At 42.3% G+C, this 23,777-nt stretch overlaps 2 protein-coding genes across 6 annotated transcripts in view; one reads left to right on the plus strand and one right to left on the minus strand.

The window, feature by feature from the left end:
* LOC141443439 (uncharacterized) lies at positions 1-19,346 on the plus strand. Of its 3 annotated transcripts, XM_074108734.1 has the most exons (11): positions 1-97; positions 2,810-2,888; positions 3,967-4,270; positions 5,006-5,087; positions 5,978-6,082; positions 6,712-6,843; positions 7,890-8,073; positions 10,346-10,436; positions 12,609-12,639; positions 14,030-14,094; positions 14,515-19,346. In XM_074108734.1, the coding sequence occupies exons 3-11, from the start codon at positions 3,989-3,991 to the stop codon at positions 19,216-19,218; spliced, it is 5,676 nt and encodes a 1,891-aa protein (XP_073964835.1). In that variant the 5' UTR covers positions 1-97; positions 2,810-2,888; positions 3,967-3,988; the 3' UTR covers positions 19,219-19,346. The 3 variants fall into 3 exon arrangements, with proteins under 3 accessions (XP_073964835.1, XP_073964837.1, XP_073964836.1); XM_074108736.1 differs by lacking the exons at positions 1-97; positions 2,810-2,888; positions 3,967-4,270; ... (2 more) ...; positions 6,712-6,843; positions 7,890-8,073 and having other exon boundaries at positions 10,387-10,422; XM_074108735.1 differs by lacking the exons at positions 1-97; positions 2,810-2,888; positions 3,967-4,270; ... (3 more) ...; positions 7,890-8,073; positions 10,346-10,436 and adding an exon at positions 11,912-11,980.
* Positions 19,342-23,777, minus strand: part of LOC141443440 (uncharacterized) — a 50,996-nt gene continuing 46,560 nt past the window's right edge. For all 3 annotated transcript variants that reach the window (XM_074108738.1, XM_074108739.1, XM_074108740.1), the window contains one exon: positions 19,342-23,686. In XM_074108738.1, coding sequence (XP_073964839.1) covers positions 19,406-23,686 — 4,281 coding nt within the window. In that variant the 3' untranslated portion in view covers positions 19,342-19,405. The remainder of the gene's footprint in view (positions 23,687-23,777) is intronic.

The following is a 23,777-nucleotide window of genomic DNA, read 5'->3' on the forward strand; positions in this document are numbered from 1 at the left end:
CCTTGCCGTGAAATTCAAAATTCTTACGTTATTTTCAAAATTTTGCCGTTAATAATCAACATAAACGTTATATTATACTCCTTCTGTTACGGGCAATGTGAGTACTTTAATCTCATTTACGAAGAAATCGTATGTACAGTCACACTCGGAAGTAGCTGGATCACTTGGACTGTGTTTCCTCCAGAGTTGTCGTGCGAGGAATGTTCATAGGAGTATATAGATGGGGGGCCGGGTGGGCCGTGCCCACCCCAGTATGATCTAGTGCCCACCCCAGGATGTTGGGCTACCGATTCAAAATTCTACAATACTGATATCTTCACACAAAAATCCAGGCCAGGCCCCCCACAAAAATAACTCTAGATACGCCAATGGGAATTATTTATTTATTTATTTATAACAGTTTACATTTTAGGCTTACAGTACAACACCAAAGCGCCTAGAATGCTAAAAATAATAAATCTTACTCAGGGTAAAATTTATGTGTTATGATAAAAAAAACTAATAACAATAGTAACTTGAAATTAGACATACCTATTACTATTATAATTAATGAATGGGAATGTTTGTAATGAACCAATAGAAACGCTTCGTTTACTATCATCGCACAGCACGGGCTCTGGTGAAAACAGCTTAGCGCAGCGAGTTTTTGTATATGTCGGCGGCCGATCGTCAAATCCGCCAGATCACGAAATTCCTTTACTAAAAGTTGACCAGGCATATCACGATGTGCCTGAGATACAATACGGCAATCGATTAGAGCAACGCGTTCGTCGATAGTCTTAGCACTATACCGGGCACATCGTGATATGCCGAAAAAAAGTAAAATTTAGGAGTTAGTATTAATTGTGACCACAACGCACGCACGAGCCGAGCGAGCGAAGCGAGCGTGCCGCGGCCCGCGGCAGCGGCCGACGAAGTGCCAGAACCGATATGGCGGCGTTTCATGATATGCCTAGGAATTTCATGATTTGCCTAAACGTCACTATAGGCAAATCGTGAAACGTTGAGTTTTGAACGATTCATATGTATGGCGGATGTCCCTTAGCCAATTCATGAAATGGCGCCATTTCACGATATACCTAGGAATTTCGTAATTTGGCGGATGTTACGATCGGCCGCCGACATATTTACAAAACAAGGTAAGGGAATGTGCGAAGTATATACTCAGTCATAGTAGCGCGTAGTGACCCCGCTCGCTTATTTTGAAAAGAGCTCGCTAGACGCCCGCTCGATATCCATTCTTGCACCGCTCAGACCTCGCACATCTCTGGTGGAAACATAAGGCTGCGGCTCCACTGAGGCGGAGTCGAGCGGAGCGGAGAGGAGACGTGTAGGGATCGACCAATCATATTATTTGAATCCACATCTCGTCACCGCCTCGCATTACCACCAGACTGTGGGTAATTAGTTGTTCCCTACACGTCTTCTCTCCGCTCCGCTCGTCTCCGCCTCAGTGGAGTCGCAGCCTAACAACGTTCCACATCCTCGCACCGCTAATCTACCTCGTACATCTCTGGCAGAAACGCAGCCTTAGCACCTTCTCGCATTAAACAACGACAACCAACTTGTCATCACTCACACGCAAAAAAATCCCTTGTTCCTCGATTGACCATCTTACAGCGCTCGCTTCGCTCATGTAACACTCCTCCTCGCTTCGCTTGTCGTCCTAATTTTCCGAAACGTAAAATGACAAGAAAGTGCGTTTATGGATAAAGCCAAAAAGAATGTTAAGAAGGTTAATAAGAAGGGTAATTTGTGAGCCCAAAGCATTGGAAAAGAGGCGTACAGAATGGCGATTACTCCACCGACAAGGACTACGCTTTTCAATATTATGATGACTAGCTTTAGCCCGCGGCTTCGCCCGCGTGGAATTCGGTTATCGCGCGCTGTTCCCTCCGTTTCGATGTGAAAGACGGACGAACATACAAACACACACACACTTTCGCATTTATAATATTAGTATGGATATGGATGAATGATGAAATTTAAACATTGAACTAAACCCGATTGCCTTGCTACTCCGCTATCAAGACCACAAGTTGGCTGTTTTTAGTTCATGAAGATATTTGTGTTTCGTTGTACACAAGACACATAGCGGTTCTAACACGGCCCACCCGCCTATACGACCCGACTATAGTATAGTTAAAATTCATTCATAGTATACAGGCGATAGGCGGGTGGACCGTGTTAGAACGGCTATGTGTCTTGTGGACGCCTGTTGACCAATAGTAGCTATAGTAAGGCACTTGTCTCACCGCCAGCGAGGAAACGATTGGCTATCGACTATTTTCTCGCTCAAGAAACGAACAAAAGATATAAGATCCTGTGTGAGTAAAAGAGACATATATTAATAGTTGATCGCTGGCTGTTCACACTGTCGGCGAGAACTCGCTCTTACATTTTTTGTCGCAGCGACAAGAGCTATAAAACTCGCTGAGCTATAGATACTCGCTCAGCGATGTCAGCTTGGCGGCCGCCCCGCGCGAGTGAGTCGAGTGGAGCGAGTAATCGCCCGTCGCACGCGAACACTCGCTTACAGCCGAGCTTCTCGCTGCTCGCCCACTCGTTTCTAGTTACTCGCTCTACTCGCTTCTCGCTCATCGTCGGCGGTGGGACAAGTGCCTAACTATAGCACTATAAAGGCCTACGCTAGGACGCTAAGCGCAGCCTGCGGGCGGGTGCAGGTACAATCCTATGCACGCGACGCGCGCAGTTAGCGTTGCTCATACTTTAGTTAAACAGGCGCCCACCCGCGCCCTGCAAGCGTCAGCTAGGGTAGGCCCTAAATTGTTTCATTTTTCATTTCCAGGCCAGTGCATAGTGACGATAGGCAGGGCTGCTACAGGCCCGATATCTGCTGCTCCTTCTTGAAGCTGCTTAAAATGACGGTAATATTATGCAAATTAGCTCGCTGATGTGGCAATGGGCATATAGCACGGTGAACAGATGGCCGTTGGGGTCGAAAGGTTCTCGAGTGGAGACCGCGGATTGGCAAGCCCAGCGTAGGATGTCCACCAACCGGTCACGGTGGATGCAAGCCGCTTCCAGCCGAGGCAACTGGAGGTTTATGGGGAAGACTTATGTCCAGTGTGTCCAACTCTGGACGTCCAACAGTGGGTCTCCTGATGGTAAGAGGTCACCACCGCCCATAGACACCTACAACTCCAGGGGGATTGCAGATGCGTGGCCAACCTAGAGCCCAAGATGGGATACCTCAAGTGCCAGTAATTTCACCGGCTGTATTACTCTCAACGCCGAAACGCGCGCACTGCTGCTTCACGGCAGGATTAGCGAGCAAGATGGTGTTAGCAATCCGGGCGGAACTTGCACAAGGTGCTACCACCTGCGCTTTGTTTCATAAAATAAAATAAAAATATTGTAAAATATGCATCCTTTCGACGCATCATCATTATCCCAGCCTATATACGTCCCACTGCAGGGCACAGGCCTCCTCTCGTAATGAGAGGGCTTGGGCAGTAGTTCCCACGCGCAGGCCCAGTGCGGATTGAGAACTTCACACACACCGTTGAATTGCTTCGCAGGTTTGTGTGCAGGTTTCCTCACGATGTTTTCCTTCACCGTAAAGCTCGTGGTAAATTTCAAATGTAATTCCGCACATGAATTTCGAAAAACTCAGAGGTGCGAGCCGGGGTTTGAACCCACGATCCGTCACGATCGACACATGCTGTCAATTAATTTAATTGGACTTGAAAAGAGCTGACGATTCGATCTTTAAATCGCTGAAAAGGGGCCCCAAGAATTTGCAGTGCTTCGGCCCGACATGGTTAATCCGGCCCTTTCCCCGGGAGGTGCACTATCACAGAAAATGCACTTTCTCAGAGTTAGAGGTGGCGGTAGTAGTACCTACGTACGAGTATCTCTTAGTAGTCTGTGGCGGTAGCATACGATATCATTGAATTGAATATTATGTCCTCACTTAATATTTTTATTTTTATATTTTTACAGCATATCCCCTTCACCCGCTAAAATGGCTGACAGTTTAGCGGCGATGGTCCAGGGTTTCACTGGCTCTGGGTTTGCGGTTTCCCTGCTCGATGATGAGGGGAAGACTTATACGCTCATGCCGCACGCCCCCAAGGGCAGGCATGGCATGAGGAACGGGATGGGCATGGGGAGTGGTATGGGGAGTGGCATGGCGAATGGCATGGGAAGCGGAGTGGACAGAGGTATGGGGACTGGTATGCCGCCGGCGCAACGATGTGATTCTAGCTCGCAGGCTACTGATGGAAGATACGCTAGTATTTATAAGGTTTGTGAAAAAAACTCCCTATACTGTTTTCAGTGAAAATCGATGGAGGGATGCATTTAATGCACGACGAGAATACCCGCATGACAATTCCTAATAGTTTTTTTTAATAAAATGCTGAACTTTTCGCGTTCTTTATGAAAAAAAAATCTGGCCACTTAACCATCCAAGATATAGGCACCGACATAGCCAAGCAAGTTAGCTCGTTGAAGTGGCAATGAGCAGGCCATAGCACGGAGAACGGTCGTTAGGGCCGAAAAGTTCTCGGATGGAGACCACGGATCGGCAAGTGCAGCGTAAGACGTCCACCAACGAGATGGATGGATGAGCCGCGGGTCAAGGTGAATGCAAGCCGCTTCCAACCGAAACATCTGGAGGCCTATGGGGGAGGCCTATGTTCAACAGTGGACGTCCTACGGTTGAGATGGTGATAGAATTAGGTATATAGGTCTCTGGCCATGTGGCTTTAAATGCAAGGTTCGATTCTGATTCTTCTCGCATAACTGAGCCACTTTTGTTTTGTAACATTTTCAAATACTTAAATTTGAATTTAGATACTAATTATGATCCTCGAAGTTTAATCGTTGCGGCAATTTATTTGATTTTCTTAAGTCTTTAATTGTGAACATAAACTGCTCGGGTAAAAGTGTACTTAGGTCGTTTTATGCACTTGATGAACAATTTAAACTACATACCTCTTTGCTAGGTCGCAGTGAAAATTGCATAAATTTTTCACAGGTGCAGCATTGCAAAATAACGCCAACATCGCCGCCGGTCCAGCTCACCGAGTTTCCGCCGCAGCGAGCTGAGCTCTGCCCAGGTCAGTACCAAGAGTGTCATCATCATCATCATCAGCATCGTCATCATTATCATTATCATCATCATCATCATCATCGGCATCGTCATCATTATCATCATCATCATTATCATCATCATCATCATCATTATCATCATCATTATCATCATCATCATCATGCCACCTTTAAGTCAAAGTCAAAATATCTTTATTCAATTTAGGCTATAACAAGCACTTATGAATGTGCAATGCACTCTCTTAATAAGAGGGCTTAGCTCTAGTTCCCACGCGGGTTCATTGGTTTCAGCGTGTTCATTCGGAACTTCACATACAACGTTGAATTCGCAGGTCTATGCAGGGTTCCTCGCCATGCTTGCCTTCACCGTAAAGGTCACAGCTCATTAGAGCCACCTGGCACCCGACCAGCACCGCCTCGACTTTCAGCGTCCACTCGTTGTCGACAGGTGGTCCACGGGTGGACGCCGCGTTGACAACGGTGGACCTCGCGTGCTCCACGATTTCCTAGTAGTCACTAGTCAGTAGGGCGGCGAGCAGCGGCTGTCACGGAGTGTTCCACTCGCCGTCCGCGCGTGGCAACCTCGCGAGTAAGGCGATCCGTAGCTTCAGCTACGAAGTTGATGTAGTGAGCGCATGCCCATACAAATCCATGTGAAGAATACTAACCGCTCGAGGCGAGGCGGTGCTGGTCGGGTGCCGGGTGGCTGTAATGAACTGTGACCTTAAAGCTAGTGGTAAAGTACAAATGCAATTTCGCAAGAAAGAAAAACTTAGAGGTGCGCGAGCCCGCTGGTTTGAACCCACGTTTCTCCCACCATACTCGAATCTTATCTATCCTCGCCGAAAATGTGTACTTATGCTTTTATTTGATTGCATGTCAATATGTCTGTCCTCAGGGCATGGAAACTTCGAAGTAGGTGGACTTGGCAGTGGTGAAACAGGTTTCTCGCCGAATCGGACGAACTGCTACCGAGGTGCGGCAATGTGCTGGACAGATCGTGGTAAGCTAAGCTGGACGGAATAGTACATTACTGTAGAGGCCGGGAAGTAGGGTAGGGGTAGGGTACTGTATAATGCTTTTCTCAAACATGACATGAAATAAAATAAAAAAAACAAGAAATCAAGCGTGGCGGGATGTTAGTCTGGTCGCCCTGTTGCGTGCGCTCGTCTCGCTGGCTGCTGGCGGCGGACAAGGCGGTGCTGCTGTGGCACGCAGAGGTGCCGGAGAGCGCGCGTTGAAACAAAAGACGGTCGCATTGCCGGCCAGCGGCCGAAAAAGTTGTATGAAATCTCTTTGCAGGCCGCTAGAGTGACCGCGCGCCGGCAGCCGAGCCGCAGCGCCTGCTGCGTGCCTATATTACTTGTATTGTGGTACAACTACCCGCGTTTTCATCGTGTTAAATACTCGTGCTGCGTCATCGGTTAGTGTGGACGTGTCTTTACAGAGGGATATTCTTAGTGTTGTGTGCTACCCTACGATGAAAACGCGGGTAGTTTGTGCGCCGGTATTAGGTGGTATTAGTTTTATGTTCAAAATTGCAAATCCTTACTAGGAAATTGTTGATGTTCATTGTGTTCATTATATCCACCTTTAGTATCTAAAGTTCTCCGTCCCCCCCTCCCCTCACAGGCTCGGTGTGCTCCCCCCGCCCGTCCCGCGACCCGGACGCGTTCGCCAGCTCGCTCCGCAAGTACCCCCCCTCGCCGGACCGTTCGTCCGAAATGGTGGAGCGTCTCATCACCTACTCTCAGGGTAAAAACTGTGAGTACACCTTGATTTATATGATGGTGCTCAATACTTTTGGCCAAGGCTGTATGTTATCGACGGTGGAGTACCAAAACCTCCTAACTGATAAATCTCGAACATGCAACTTAGGAGCTTTATCTAGGGGTGCTAAGCTAAGGGTGGTAGTGAAATTGTGGTAGTTCGGCCAGGATCGTCTCCGCAAGACGGAACTCCTCAACGGGCTAACGGCTTGACTTGATGGCATTTGGTACGGAAATGTTGTTTGGATGATAATGCAAGTACAGTCAAGAAAAAGTACCTACCTACCTACATTCAGGAAATAAGCTTGTATTACAAAAACTAATTTCTTGAAAAAAATGTGAATTGAAAATACAACTGAAATAAAGATGCACAGAAAAAACAGAAAATAAGACCATCACTGGGAATCGAACCCAGGTCCTCGGTAATCCGTACCGCGTGCTATACGCTACACACTGATGGTCAACGGTACCGACACGAATTTCCCTATGCACCTCATATCTCAGCTTGTTTGTTTCTTACTTAGTCACTTAAGCAGTGACGCTAGCGACATCTATGCCGTAGCCCTCATCGAGAAACTTTTTTTTACAAATATGTACCTATGCACCATCAGCCAAATAAGTGGTCTATTAATTTTTAAACAAGTTCCTATCAAATGAATATGTCGCTAAAGTCGAACTTTCAAGTTGACAGACACGTCTATTGGCATTATTGTTTTGTGACATGTAAACGATTATCAACTTTAGGGTGTAGACCACCACATATTTGGCTGATGGTACCTGTACAGTCACCAGCATTGGGTAATATCTGCCACAGCGGAGCGTGCAAAAATATCTGACACGTCCTTCCGGCCCTAGAAATAGAGTCGTATCAGATATTTATGCACGCTTGTTGTGTCAGATATTGGTGCTGGTGACTGTACCTGTATTATGTATGTGTTTTCTGTACTGCTTACTATGTGTTGGTGTGCAATAAAGAGTTATTGTATTGTACCTACCTTTTCTACTTATCTGCCTTTCCTACCTACCTTTACAACTCGGCAGACACTCGTTCCTGCCACCGCCAGCACTCCCCCGTCTCCCGCTACGCCGATGCGCCCGCGCCGTACGATCGCACCAGCCGGACGTCCCGGCACAGCGAGTACGAGCCCGAAGCCATCCGCCGGCACAGGTCGCCCGAAGAATACCCCACCAGGGAGAGGAGGGGGTACGATGGCGAGTGCTACAGGTAACTTAAGGACAGCATCATCTCGGCATATACATTTTTAAATTGTCTTATTTATGTCACAAAATCAGTATTGCAATCGTACAACAAAAAATAGAAAGAAAGAAAGAAAAACGATTTATACTTACTTACTTTTATCTATGTATATGACTATGACTGCATGTTTCTTACATCAAAACGGCGCACAAAAACAGTTCACAGCGCGGTTTTGTGAACTAGTTCACTATAGTCTGTTGACGTCCGTGACAGCGGTTGTGTCAAAGTAATATTGATGATTGATGCGCCTCGTGTTTTGTACCAAACAGCCAGTCTAGTGCCGTAAGGTGCATAGATGTCGATGTCTACGGCAGTTCAAGGGTGCTTTGTTGTTGAACTCTGCTTGAGTTCGAAACGCGTCCGTGTAGTGAGGTGGTGGTATGGTTGGATTTGTGACTTGAGCTTTAAAGTGCTTAAATAAATTACACAAACATAATAATAATAATAATGAAAGATATTTATTTAATAGTTTGTTTACAAATTCTACATAGGTACCTACATAACAAATAATAAGTACAATCAAACTATCAAAAGGGAAAGCGACTCAGCTTATGCCTGCGCCTTGCAGAACAAAGTCCCTTGGCTAACAGACGCTGTTTTTCAGTCGCCCCCATAAACCATAACCCTAATAAATACCATCAATACACATGCGCATTTTTTTTTACATACATTGATGTTTTTTTACATGAAGACATCACATCACAATAACTCAGTCAAAAGAAAAGAGGAAAATCATCTTCCACATTCCTCCCCATTCTGCACATCAATTTGCATCAGATATTCTTAATTAATTACCAAACATGCGCTTACCGCTGCGCTCACCGCGTAAGACAAAAGTTTCGTGTTTACGTTTAGATTATCTGATGCAAATTCATATGCACATTGCGTTTAATGCAGCGTTCATCGCATACAACAACCGTGCGCTTTAATTTGTTTTACGGAAATATTAAAGTACCCGGCGATAAACATTGCACATCGGTCTTCGGAAAAAGACAAATGGCTGTTCACGACGATTTCCGAACACTGGCCACCGTCCATCAATTTATACAAAATACAAATACTCTTTATTGTACACCAGAAATAACAAGCGTTATTAAGTGACTTTTTACATCAAATATTTATGATGCGATGCGATGCGATGCGACGCGCATGGATGGATGGATGGATGGATGAATGGATGGATGGATGCATAGATGGATGGATGGACGGGCGGACGGACGAACGGACGGACGGACGGACGGAGGGATGGATGGATGGATGGATGAAATATTTCCTCACATAGTTTGAGAAAAGCACTATACTTACAAACCTCGGCCAGAACAGGGATTGCTGGACTCGTTTTATCCGGCCTCGTCTACGACTCGGCCGTCTACCCCGAACTCGTCCATCAATCCCTTACTTCATGGCCTCTGCAGTAATGTACTATTTTTGGAATAATTTTTTGAAACTTTCAAATTATATTGCTTAGAACTTAAGATGTTCAGGAAAAATAGAGGAAAAAATCTCCGGCTTTTCCTACTAGTTTTCCACTATGTAATTTACAAAGGCCGTCAGTGTAACCAATTATAATTATTTCTTATGTCCTTTCCAAAGGAAGGATGTAGGCTCGAGGATAGAGAGCTGTTGGAAATACTAGAAAAATGATATTAGTTCCCTCTTTATCCTAGAGACGCAATCGTACAATTTAAGGTTTTGGGGGTTTCAACAACTCTTTATTATATATTTTCATCTAAATGCGTCCGTACCCATTGCAACTGTACAACGACTGACAAACGTCACAAAAGTAGTGTGTGACAACGCTCTACGAAGCCCAAATTAGCCGAGTCTCTTTCCAAAGTCCGATGTGCAATCTTTACGGCCGGGTACTGTATGTATATATATAGCTATCGTAAGGTCTCGGATGAGCAAAGTAATTGTTCCATCTCAAAACCACAGATATAGTTTACACTAGATTACGCAAATGCATCTACTTCGCGTGTCCGAACCCCGACCAAACGTCGGGGTTGGCCCCGTACAGAGACTGACCGCTAACTGACTAATCATGACTAGTGACTGACTCGAGCCCCACGACGCGGGCGGGCGGCGCATTTGAACCGATTTTGCGCGGACATCGGGGAATTCACATCGCTAATTCGAGACAGTAGATATAAAAAAGTAACACGGTTGGTTTCCATACAGATGGAGGTTTTCGTTATCTAGTGTAATCTATATCTGTTCTCAAAACTTATTTTGTTTGCAGGAAGCAGAGCTATTGCAAGACCAATGACATACGCTACGTCCGGGATCTCTCCAGGAGGCTGAAAGAGACCATAAAAAGTATGTCCAGCTATGTGAGTACTAGCTTCTTCACGCGGCTTTCACCGTGCTAAAGTCAAATCCAACGTTTATTCTGCAAGCAGAGGCCGTACCCAGCCGTGCTAACCTACCCTAACCTACGTTTCTGACGCTCATCATCGTCCGATAGCGATATCGGCACCACTGCCATGAGTTTACAGTGACCGTACTCGATAGCGACGGCGTAAATTATTTGTAGAGGCGCTGTACCACTACCATGAGTTTACGTGACCGTACTCGATAGCGACGGCGTAAATTATTTGTAGAGGCGCTGTACCACTACCATGAGTTTACGTGACCGTACTCGATAGCGACGTGTAAATTATTGTAGAGGCGCTGTACCACTCCATGAGTTTACGTGACCGTGATAGCGACGCGTACTATTGTAGAGGCGCTGTGTTTACGTGACCGTACTCGATAGCGACGGCGTAAATTATTTGTAGAGGCGCTGTACAATTCTCCATACAAATAATTTACGCCGTCGCTATCGAGTACGGTCACTGTAAGCTCATGGTAGTGGTACTGATCGGATAATGTGAAATCGCTCTAATGCGGTAGCGTTACAAACACCACAGCCCTGATTTTCAGCCAGCACCGTCGCGCGTCGGTGACCCTCGGACCACTTGGTCAATTCTATTAAAGCTACAAATCATACTTATAGTCTGTCCCTCTATAAAAAGAGCCACCTCCTAGATATTCATAGATAAATAAATAAAAATAAATATCACGGGACAATTCACACCAATTGACCTAGTCCCAAAGTAACTTAGCAAAGCTTGTGTTATGGGTACTAAGCAACGGATAAATATAATTATATAGATAGATGCATACTCAAATACATATTAAACACCCAAGAACCGAGAACAAACATTCGTATTTTTCATACAAATATCTGCCCCGACGCGGGAATCGAACCCGGGACCTCAAGCTTCGTAGTCAGGTTCTCTAACCACTAGACCATCTGGTCGTCTAACGAACTAAAGATATCTACAAAGTACGGAAACCTCGGTGCGCGAGTCCGACTCGCATTTGGCCGGTTTATTTATTTATTATAAGACTTATCGTAGAAACATGTTTAATACTGTTTTTCTTGCAGCCTGTGACTCAGCCGGAAATACCGGAATGTACAGAAGCTAGCGAAAGGAACGTCCTAAAACAACTTAATTTGATTGTTAGTAACGATATTCTTGTCCGGGTGAGCGGTTAGTTCCAATAGTGCCAAAAAGTTTCTCGATGAGGGCTACGCATAGATGTCGCTAGGTCGCTACTTAAGTGGCTAATAAGAAACAAACAAGCTGAGTATGAGTGCATGAAATTCGTTCGGTACCGGCCATCAGGTGTACGTATAGCACGCGCACGAAATACCGAGGACTGGGTTCGATTCCCAGTGAGTCTTATTTTTTGGTTTTTCTGTGCATCTATATTTCAGTTTGTATTTTCATGTTTAATACTGTTTTTCTTGCAGCCTGTGACTCAGCCGGAAATACCGGAATGTACAGAAGCTAGCGAAAGGAACGTCCTACCGCCAACGGAGATTTGTGTTAGTCCACTTTATAGTTGAAAAACTATATTTCATACCATTTCTGGAGCGGTACACCTTAAGGTTCTTTAAAAAAGAGCCAATCAAGGTGGTTTTCCGCCGGCGAGGCGGGACGAGAATTGAAGTTTTTGTATGCATTCACGCGCGCCCGCCGCTAGCCGTTTCACCTCTACCACTACCAGTACCACTACCATGAGTTAACAGGGACCGTACTCGATAGCGACGGCGTAAATTATTTGTAGAGGCGCTGTACAATTCTCCATACAAATAATTTACGCCGTCGCTATCGAGTACGGTCACTGGAAACTCATGGTAGTGGTACTCGTCTCGTCTCGTCTCGCCGGTGGAAAATCACCGCCAGTCTCTCAAAGGCCCGGCAATGCACCTGTGATCCCCTCGTGTTGCGGTTGTCCATGGGCGGCGGTGATTGCTGCCCAGAAAATGAACAGCAAGCTCGCGTTTCTTCCCTTTTACTCTAGGATAACGTGTTTTCGAACAAACTCGAAAACACATCCTAGAGATATTGACAAAGCTAGATCGATTGTTCGCTATATTTCCATATAAGTAGATCGTACTAGGTATAGATCCCATGAAGCTTACAACTATTTAAGATTACAATTTTTTTCAGTTCGCCAATACAGTCAACATGCAAATTCAAGGTTAGTATTTTTATGATTGGTTTTTGGAGTCTTTTTGTATTTTTCAACTCCAAATTCAAAACCAATAATAAATTTGATTGCTTAGTAGCGACATCTCTTGTCTGGGTGAGCGGTTGGTTCCGAAAGAGTGTGACGTCTGTCGACGCTACATAGATGTCGCTAGTGCTGCTGCTTAAGTAGCAAAGTAGAAATAAGCAACCTGAGATATGTATGCATAGGAAAAATTAGGTGTAGGGGTTATAGCACGCAGCACGGAATGCTGAGGACCTGGGTTCGATTCCCAGTGCTGGTCTCTTTTTCTGGTTTTTCTGTGCATCCATGTCTCAGTTTGTATTTTCGATACGGGTTAAGTAGTCTTTTTATTAGGGTCGTACTACAGTCACAAGCACCAATATCTGACACAACACAAGGGTGCATAAAAAAGCTCTTAAACGGGTGGACCGATTTGAATGCGGTTTTTTATTTGAAATCAGGCTTTCTAGCGATGGTTCTTATGGACATGTTTCATCGAAATAGGTTTAGCCGTTTTTCAGATATTGAACTTTGAAGTGACAAAGTCGGGGATTTTCCAACTTTTTGTTGGTAACCCTGACACAAGGGGTAATGTGTGACTCAACATTTTTAAAAAACTTTTTAGGTTAGGTTAGTAATATTATTGTATTATAAGTTGGAAAACTCCCGACACCGTCACTTCAAAGTTCAATATATCATTGGTACATATGTGTGTGGCTGCGCCCACCACTGTCAATGTTCGTTAATAAACGTCAGTGCGAAAGAGCAGCTCGTAGTTTCACTCGCTCCCATGTCTATCAATCATAAATTTTGATAAAAAATATCTAAGAAAGTACCATCGCTACAAAACCTGCTTTCAAATGAAAAACCGCATTCTAATCGTTTCACCCGCTAAAAACTACGGTACCACAGACAGACACACCGACACACATAGCGGTCAAACTTATAACACCCCGTTTGCGGCGGGGGTTAAAAATCACCACAAATAAATCACTTTTACGAAAAAACCGCATTGAAATTGGTTTGCGCTTTTGAGAGATATTGCTACAGACAGACAGACATTGGGGTCAAGCTTATAATATAACACCCCTAAGCTCTTTCTCGGCCAATCAACTTTTTTACCCACACTAATCTGTCCGCGACATTTTTCAAAAAATTACAGATTTTTGTAAGTAAACATGTTTTTTCTGTAAATGAATACATGCCATCCTACGTAAGCTCAACCTATTAAACCGTGAAATATCTTGTTGGAAGTACGACTTTTTGGTAACGCCAGAGATAATTTTGGTAACGCATGAGACGCCCAAAGTTTCAGTAAAATAGTTGATTGGCCATTCTGCGTAGCGATTTAATACTAACCATCGAAATCTTTCTGCAGCGGCCGCGGAGATGGTGTCACAGAGAGTGGAAACTGTTCCCATACCGGTCCCTGACACACGTACTGTGAGTGTTCCATCATGCCTAACTATAGGTACAAGTTGTTGAAAATATCTTTTGCAATTGATAAGTAAATTCCCTGCGACCAGACAGTACCTATGTCTAAAGATGTAGTACGTAATGGTTTTTCGTCGTATTTTATGGGAAAAGTTCTTTTTTATCGTACTCTCGTAATTTGCTTCAGTACCCATCGGTACAGGGCTAGTAACATTTCGTCTAAAAATCAGTTGGTCTACGTAGCAAATTAGCAATTGGTCTAAGTAACGAGTGGTCTAAGAAGCAACTGATCTAAGTAGCAATTTGTCCAAGTATCAAGTGGTCTAAAATTCTTTGACTCAAGAAACTCGTCAGGACATTACGACACCATATTTTGCTACAACATTCAGAGATGGTAGAGTTCAAGCAGCATTATCATTTCTGTTACAGGTAGCGGTCCCTCTAACTCCATCATCATCTGACGCCACACCTCTATTTCCACAACCAAAGGAGTCCCTCGTCTCAAGATCCGTTCAAACCCTCGACACAGTTATTAACAGGCGGTCAGTTCAGACGACTACCAGCACAATAGAACTACCAGTTGAAAAAATTAAAATTCCAACCAGAAAAAGCAAAAGTTTCAGCGAATTCAGCGTAGATAAGGACCTAAAGGACGAAATATTGGAGTGGCTTGAAGATACCAGCGATCCAAAAGTGAAGAAAATTCAGGAATCTGTTATAAAGAAAATCGGTAATAAGGTTAAGAAATTTTCAGGCTTCAGTTCTGAAAGATTTAATTTTAAAACGTACTGCCACAGATGCCAGAGGGATAATAAAGCAATGAAACAACATATAGCCAATGAATTACATAAAATACATCTCTATTGCTGTTCTTCTTGTAACTCTAGCGAAGTTCTCAAAGTAGAATCAAACCCACAAAAAGTTATTGACCAAAATGACTTTGAAGAAATTGTAAAGGATTGGATAAATGGTATTTGTATTAAGAAACGCGATTTTCTTCAAAGGCCAGTGAAGAAAGATCAGATTTATACTACCATTGTGCATAGACTAAAAAATTCATTTATAGAAAAGCCGACGATCAATAGAGATCAGTCACTGAGGGCTGAGATACTTGATATACTTCATGAAATACCTATTGAACATCATGGAAGTAGTAAAAATTCGCATTTAAACGTACTAGCAGATGCTCTTATTAGTAAACTGGAAAATATTTCAGTGCAAGAAAACAAGAAAGAAACTAAACGTGCGAAGGGTGAAGTTGCAGAGGATAATGCTTACTTACCTAAGAATCTTCAACCGTCAGAAAAAGAATTAAAAGGATTAGTAGCAGATGCAATGATTGATTTAATTAACAAGACTAATACAATAATAAAACCTGATTGTATAGAAGAAATTGAAATGGACCTAACAGATATATTGATGGACTCTATCAGCTCGTTACGCGTGCGTGAAAATAATTCGGCTAAAGAAGAAGTTGCCAATTTGCTTCATAGTGTTATTAAGCTGCCAGTTAGTGAAGCTATTGATTTTGCTACACAATTAACAGGACATTTAAAACACAAAGTGAGTGACAAATTTGAAAGCATAATTAAAAACCAACAACAAACGGTTATGATGTTTCACAATGCTTCAAAAAGAAATATTAATATAAGGAATCCTAGCACAACCGAACCCAGCAGTACAGATAACAATGAACAAGAATCAGATGGCTACGTTAATCATTGCGTAAAGAAATTATCTAAAGAAATAGACGAATGGCTAACTAACTTGCAAATTTCGCAACCAGACGATAAACAATTTAAACATCGAGTCGTACATGATTTAGCAAGTGACATTATCGATAGACACAAATATTTAGAGCTGAACAACAGCAAATGCACAGATATTGATGAACTTGAACACTTGAAATATCAAATATTCAAATGGATCAATAAATTGGTAGGCGAAGATATAATGACAACTATAGATCATGCTGCAGAATTAATGCAAAGGATAAGGAAACATTTAGATCCATTTTTCGGCGGATTTCATGAACATATTAAAAATTATAGCTCTAACGTATATCGTAATAATTCCCAGACTGTAGAAAGTACTTCTAAAAGGACAAGTAACTCGAAAGTGATCAATGATATAACGAATTGCAGTATCTGTAAACATAAGGAGTCTCTTGTGAGCCAATCACCATCTAATAACGCACAAACAGTTCTTACACTTCGATCCAATCAAAGTTACAACAAAGACCCAGGGCGTGACGCAGGGTTCAATTCTAATCAACAGCCTGGCCCTTCACGACCTGATCTTAAATCTACTTCTATTAATGAGCGCCCGGCTTGCCAGTCTGTAGCAAACACGAGCAAGCCTTTAGTTTCATCCCTTCGACCACCTTGCTGTTCAGGACCTTACGTCCCTGGTACACCATCAATGAAACAATTGAACGAAGAATTCAGTGATTTTCTCACGGCTTGGGTTCAAGAAATACCGATTCCTGCTAACAATCCTGAAGAAGAAGCAATTGCTGAAAAAGCTAGGATAGGTATTGAACATGGTATATGGAAAACTATAATAAAAATAAAATTTCACCCCGAAATATTTCACAACAGATTTTACTATGAAGACGTGTTAGGAGAAGAAGTAGATGAACTGCTTGATTGTTTGCCGCAAACACAAGAATTGCTTGATAGAAGGCATTGGCTGAAAGCTAAATTAATTGAAAAAACCACTGAGATCACTGATTTGATTAAAGCTGTAGCATCTCCAGCTAGTTATAAACAACAGCTAGCGCAACAAATTTCTGGTAATCTGCCACGAACTAGAGTCAAACCGGAGGCTACTGATCCTAAGAAACAATATGAAGAAATGCTTATACAATGCATCGCTGAAGACTTTATTCTGTCTACTAGATATAAAGAAGATGACAAAGTTAAAGCAGTGGCATACAAAAACAAAGTAATAAAAAGAATTGAAGCATTCCTCGACGAAGTTAAGAAAACTCATGGTAAGGAAATCGAAGACCTCGACAAAGAGCTGTGTGTCAATGATATATTCAGTGCTCTGCATAAGGTACCTCAGCCTTCCGAAGAGACTATAAAAGAGGAAGCAGATGAAATCCTTCTAGGCATTGAAATTGATCAATGGTTTACTGATCTACCAGTAGTTAAGAATGACGAACAGATGGAACAACTTCATCGCAAAAGGCTTAAGGATGCGTTAACAAAGAAACTTCACGAAATGGAGAAAGAGCTAAACGTAGCAGACTGCTATGCAGAGCCAGAATTTAGGCATGAAATATCCTTATTCCTAGATAAAATTCCTCTTGAAAAGGACGAAGATTTAAATATGAACTTTATGGTTGAAGAGTTAACTAACAGAATGAAAAATAGAGAAAGAGCAGGAGGAAGAAGAAGGTCCGTGGCTTTTCAAGATGACCACAATCAACAGCAAATAAAAAATGCTGGTCAATCACGTCGGCAATCACAAGGCCGACTACTAGATGGGTCAGCTCAAGGTTATAATCAAGCACAGCCCAACCAAGATGATTACCAAAAGTTTGCTATGGAAAGACCAGCGTGTTCTTCAATGATAAATCCACCACCGGAACCAGAGGAGTATGCCAACGCACAAGGCTTCAATTACTATGAACCATCGCAAAAATGGTATTCATGGGACAGCAGGGGAAACCCAAAAGAATCTAGTATGAATGCTCTACAAGAGCCTCAGTTTGTTTACGCCCCTGGTCAGTTCCGAGAAGAAAATTTAGGTGGAGACTTTGGACAGACATTGCACGGTGGATTGAGGCCCAGTGAGCGGTATGCTTACACTGATCCAGTTGACTCCCCAAATGTTCAGAGACCAGGTCCATCACTTCCAAGATTTTTTGATAGTCAAGCAAACGTTATACCACATAATACTTCCGCAGTTCCAAATCAACCGAATATGGACGTTGGTCCTCCCATGAATTCTCAAATGATTGGAATGCGACGAATGTCTGCAGGTCCTCAAAACTTCAATGCTCCTGTAGGAGGCCCTATGATTAATGAACAAGCAAACGCTATACCACCTTATCCGATGCCTCAGAACGTTCAAGCTTTACCACCTGAAAGATCAATGAACAGGACTACTTATAACCGGTTTCATGAACAACGACCGATTTCTTCATCGATCATTGAACCATCTGGAGAGTTTGTGTCACTATTGTATGACAGCAAAGGCATTCCGCCACAATACCTTTCTCCGCAAGGTTCTCCCATGATGCAGCAACCTCACTTCGAACCGTGCGCGCAACCGCGAGAACAACCAGTAGGAGGTAGGTTATCTATGAATCAACCACCCCAAAATGCTAGTCAGGTAGGTCCAGGGCACATCTCTCAAAGAGCAATGAGTCCTCTTAGATCAAATGACATTCGTAAACAACCTAGTTCACACGAAGAAGTAGTAAAGGCACAATCAGTACATCAATCGCGTAGAGGGCAGACAAACATGAATGCTAGTCAGGGAAGACTGAGCTTGTCTCGTCAAGATAATGTTAATACAAGTAATGCTGCCAGAACTCCTAGAGTGATAGTTCCTGAACCAGAACTTCATAATTCTGCACGTGAAGCTCGCCAAGTAGAAAATGAAGATGTTCTTGCAGATAAATTTCAAAAATTTGGTCCGCTATCATGTCAGTCTGGTGCTCGAGAAGCACAAAGCAGAAGTACGCCTTTGCCATCTTCAAGATCTGGTGTTCATACTAATGAAGTTTTAAATAGAAGCGGTCCTCCTGGAACCTTGCCTTCCAGTCAGGATCAAAGGTTCCTAGCACCAAACCCTCCGCCTTCTGGCATTTCAATAAGCAACCAACCTGGTGGCTTTTCCACGCCTAACCAACGTACAAGCAACGCTATTCCTCCTAATGTAAAAGAGAAACGTCTGATAGACAGAGGCAGGCAGAGAAGAGTGGAAACGGACACTGATGATGATGAGGAAGAAGAAAGAGTCAGGTGCCAGTGTATAGAAAGAGTAAGGAAGTGCAGGAGGAAGCGTATGGGACCTTCTATCTGTGACTGTGATGATTGTTTAGGAGCATTTCCTTACTACTTCCCTATGGGATGCCCGTATCCTTACATGTTTAACTCCCGTAGGCATTGCCCGTAAATATTTCTAGAAAACGTTTAAATGTTCTGCCTAAAATATTTTATTTATGTTAAAAATGTAATAACCTGTTTACCTGTTTTTCCGTTGTGTAAAGTTTTACGTGTTGTTAAATAAACTCCAAAATCGAACGGTAATTTTTATTCAAACAGACAATTAACAAGACACAACACAGGACATGACATAAACGTCACCTAAAATAAAACCTAGCAGGAAAGGGGCACTGAGTGGCTCCACAGCACTTGGCGCAGGATTTCATGGGGTCATTGCGACAAGAACTGCAAAAGACAGGTCTTCTGCCCCTGCACGCGGATACCTTTCTGCTACATCCACACTTGTTCTGTCTTTCTTGCTCTTGTTCGTCTCTGTAAAAACGTGACCGACCAGGATATTGGTTTCTCGGATTCATACTCCATTCTAGTTCCTCCGACAAAGGTCGACTGAATTGTCTTCTTGGTGTAGGTCTACAACTGTCCACATGCTCGTTGTCCTCAAAGGATCCAAGTCGCGTAACTTTGGGCCTGCAAGGCGTTATACAGGGTTCGGGTTCTGGCGACATACAGGTATGAGAATCGCATGTGTCTTGCTGGATTACATGTGATGAAGACAAACATGACCGACTTGGTTCTCTAAGCGTATTGGGACATTTCACTTCAGAGTCCCAGAAGTACTCCTTTATAACGACGTATGGAGATATCTCAACTTGGCTGCCAGTTGATACTTTTTTCTGAGGGCACGGTTTTGTGATTATTTGGGATCTGCTTTGGCAAGGGACGCGGTGTACTGACGTCTTGGCTTCAGCTTTCGGGCACCAGCATTGGGCAGATTGGTCTTCTTTTGCCATTTCAGTCTGACTGCCAGTGTCTAACGGCGGCGGGTTGACTGCAGCGTCTTTTAAAGTTATAGTCCCTGTAGGTTTACAACGACATGCAGATGTCAAAGCAACTTTGCAAGGTCTCGCTCTTTTACGTATCGCTTTTAAATGTTCTTGGTCTTCTACGCTTAATGTAGTAGGATATTGAGATACTGAACCTGCTATATCTGATGTACTGGTACCTCTCAAGCCAGAAAATGTTCTCGAAGGTTTCAAACTTTTCATTTCCGCTTGATCATCTAAGCTTAAATTGGAAGGAAGATACTGAGCTGCATTTTGAAATTGGTATTGACTTGGTGAACGGCTGGTACCTGTAAATGTTCTAGAATGCTTTGTATTTTTCATATCCTCCATTATTTTATCAGTAGTATCACCAACATTAACACTGTCTTTAAAAGGAATCTTCTGAAGATATTTCTCAATTTCAAGTCTCTGTTTCTCTTCATAGTTTTCATCTGGGTATTCATCATTTTCTTTTTCCATTTCGTAAAGTCGTTTACCCATAACTGTTATTATTTTATTCGCGTGTAATGCTTCTGTTGAAGATAATTTTTGCAGTGGTTCTTCTAAATGATCCTTGATAAGGTCTTTGATTCTGACTTGTTCGACTTCAGATCGCATGGAATCATCGTCTGGCACAACTACTTTATTTAAAGCACTGTACAAATCTCTATTCAACTGCTCAGAATTTAAAGGCGTATCAGGATATCGTCTAGTATAATCCCTGACAAATTTATTGATTGTATCTTTTATTTTCTTTTTAAATTTAGTTTTTAATGCTATATCATCTTCAGCAAAGTGCAAGTTTATAAAAGCATCAGCCAGATTATCTTTCATAACTTCAAAAGATGCGGGCGGGTTTTCCATTTGGGGTAATGTTTTAGATATAGTATCTCGAAGTTGCTGTTTGTAAGCTTGGCCAGCGTAGTCATGTTTTACTTTAAGCCGTGCTTCATTTATTGTATCGATAATATTGGCTTTCATTTCTTCAATTTTATTTTGATCTATTGGTAGCTTACTTAATTCTTGATCTAAGAAGTCCGATAGCATGTGTTCGTATAAAAAGTCATCGTTCAAAATCTGTGGATTCATATTTAATTCCCCTATTTTCAGCATTAATCTGTTATTTAGATCTTCTTTCATTTGTCTGCCTCTTTCAGTGTTCGGCAAATCGAGATCATTACACCATTTCCTGACACTTTCATTAATTTGCTGCATGTGCGACCTCTCTGCCACTCTATCTTCTCTAACTGAAATATTTTGAAATAACTGAAGGCCTTTCAAATAATTTAACATGTGTTCTGCCTTCTTACGAATATAATCATTTGATCTATTTTTTCCCATAGTTTTCTTCAAATGCTCAGTAATTACACCAAGGAGAATTTCATCGGTCTCTTGCCCTGATTTGGCTGGACTTAGAGAACTAAGAGTAGACGTTAGAGTTTGAGCTAAAGTTGGAACTAGCTCTTCTAACATTTTCTTTTCTCTTTCATCACATTGTTGAGTGATTGATGATGATCTTAGCCAATCAAAAATACCACCTTCAAGGTTTTCTTGTACAAATTCATCGCTATCTTGGATAAGTCTATCGTCTTTATATTCTTGGTCAAATTGTCTGTTAACTAGAATAGGCACAGGGGTTCGTTTTATCATTGTCATTAAACTATCGGCTTTCGACAGTAATGAGTTCAATACTGCGTTATCTACTTGTTTGTTGAGTCTTTTGAATATTTGATATTTCAAATTTTCGGACTCTTCCCTTGGCGAGGTTTTCGCTCCTGGATTTAGTTGTAGATATTTTTGCCTGTCTAGCAAATCACTGGCTAGTTCTCTAGCAATTGCCTGTTTTTCTGCGTTTTCTATTGGTAAATTTTGCTTGGATATCCAATCATATATTTGTGCATTAAGATCGTCGTAGTATTTTCTTTCCTCATAGCTTTTTCTTTTTATCTGTTTCTGGGGAGTCGAAGTAGTGGGTTTGCCATGTGAGATAAAATCTGATGACATATCATTGCTCCTTATGCTTCTACTCATTTCATTAGCTCGTGCCATTAATTTATCAGAAATATTCAGGGCTTCTTCGCCAGATATGTTACCACTTTCAAGTACAGAAAGTATTTGATCTCTAGCATCGTCGGGATCTATACCACGCATTACTAGATCAGCTAAAATATCATTCAGTTTTGATTCAACTTCATCTCTATTAGTGACATGACTTAAATCTATCACGTCATGTATATCGTCCATTAGAGCATTTTTTAATTGTGTGTCATCCATAGTTGAGTTAAAGCGAAAAGATTGCGAATTTCTGCTCCATCTTTTCCGAGATTTATTTAGTTGAGATATTTTAGGTACCAATTTTTTAGCAAATTCTTCTTCTGTTCCTGGACGAATATCTATTCCTGCTTTTGCCCCGGTGTTACGTAACCAATTGCCAACACGTCGGATTAATTCTGTTTCATCGCCAGATTGTTGCATTTCTTGTAAATCATTTGCAAGATCTTCGACCATTACCCTGATCTCAGGCTTGTTGATGTCTGGTGCACCCGGCAAACCTCCAACCCAATCCAGTAGTAATTGCACAAGCTCACCTGATTTTTCTTCTTCTTTTATCATTTTAATAAAATCTGGAACTTTCAATTTGGTAGAGAGATCCTTAATAAATTCGTCTTGGTCTTTCTCATCAACATACACACCATCTTTAGCCAGTTTAGAAAACCAATTACGAATTTCGCCGTCTAGTTCTTGAGAAACATTTCTACCATCTCGATTTAGTAGTATACCCTGGAGTTTTGGAATTAAATCTTTTGCTGCTTTCTGCTTTACATCTGTACTTAAACTATCAATTATAGGGTTGTTTTTGAAAGAATCCATTAAAATCGTTTCTATTTCGTCTCTAACAGCAGTAGTTGAAGTAGGCTTAGGATCAGGTTTTATTTCCTCTTTAGGTAACCTTAGCAGCGTATCAGCGAGTTTATCAGACAGCAAGTTCAAAATATCATTCTTTACGAAAGAACTTTTAATAGGCAAAACTGCGAGCATATCAAATATTTTAGACTTGAGCATCTCTCTATAAACAGAATCATTTGAAGGTCTATCTAAAGCTATTTCTTTCAAAGCTTTAGAGAACTCACTAGCAAGTTTTTCTTTATCCAATTTAGCCTCATCGTCAAATGTTATTTTCTGCAACCAATTTTCTATACTATCATAAAATTTGTCTCTATGTCTAAAGGCTTTGATTTTATCAAATAAGTTGTTTGTGATTTTATTTTTAAAAGCTTCACGGTCTCTTTCGTCGGCGGGTAGCCACATCGGCATCCTTGCTATGCTAAGTTTGATTATTTCCTTTCCTTTATCATCAAATTCATCATCTTTGATCAAGGATATGGTGTCAATCAGTTTTTTGATGACAGCATCTCTTATGAATTTGTCATGAGGGTTCTCATTGGCGTAGACAGGCAACTCTTTAAGCCAGGAGCAGACGATGTCTTCGAGCTTTCGTTTTTCTTCTAATTCTTCTTCAGAGAAACAATCGCAGGGTAGAGGTTTCTTGCAGACGCAGCATACCTTCAGCTCTTCAGGGGTGAAGGAGGTCGACTGGAAAGAGACACTATTTTGTAACAGTCACGTCACATATTTGGGTAACAATCAGAAGCGTTACCAATTACAAACGCAGTTACAAAAGTCA

Source organism: Choristoneura fumiferana, chromosome 27, assembly GCF_025370935.1.
Source record: "Choristoneura fumiferana chromosome 27, NRCan_CFum_1, whole genome shotgun sequence".
In the NCBI taxonomy this organism is placed as follows: Eukaryota; Metazoa; Arthropoda; class Insecta; order Lepidoptera; family Tortricidae; genus Choristoneura; species Choristoneura fumiferana.

Excerpts from the sequence above, each read along its gene's own strand:
- LOC141443439 (XM_074108734.1), top strand. The coding sequence starts at position 3,989 with ATGGCTGACAGTTTAGCGGCGATGGTCCAGGGTTTCACTGGCTCTGGG. Across the intron at positions 6,083-6,711 it reads AATGTGCTGGACAGATCGTG|GCTCGGTGTGCTCCCCCCGC; the intron begins GTAAGCTAAGCT and ends CTCCCCTCACAG. Across the intron at positions 6,844-7,889 it reads CTACTCTCAGGGTAAAAACT|ACACTCGTTCCTGCCACCGC; the intron begins GTGAGTACACCT and ends ACAACTCGGCAG.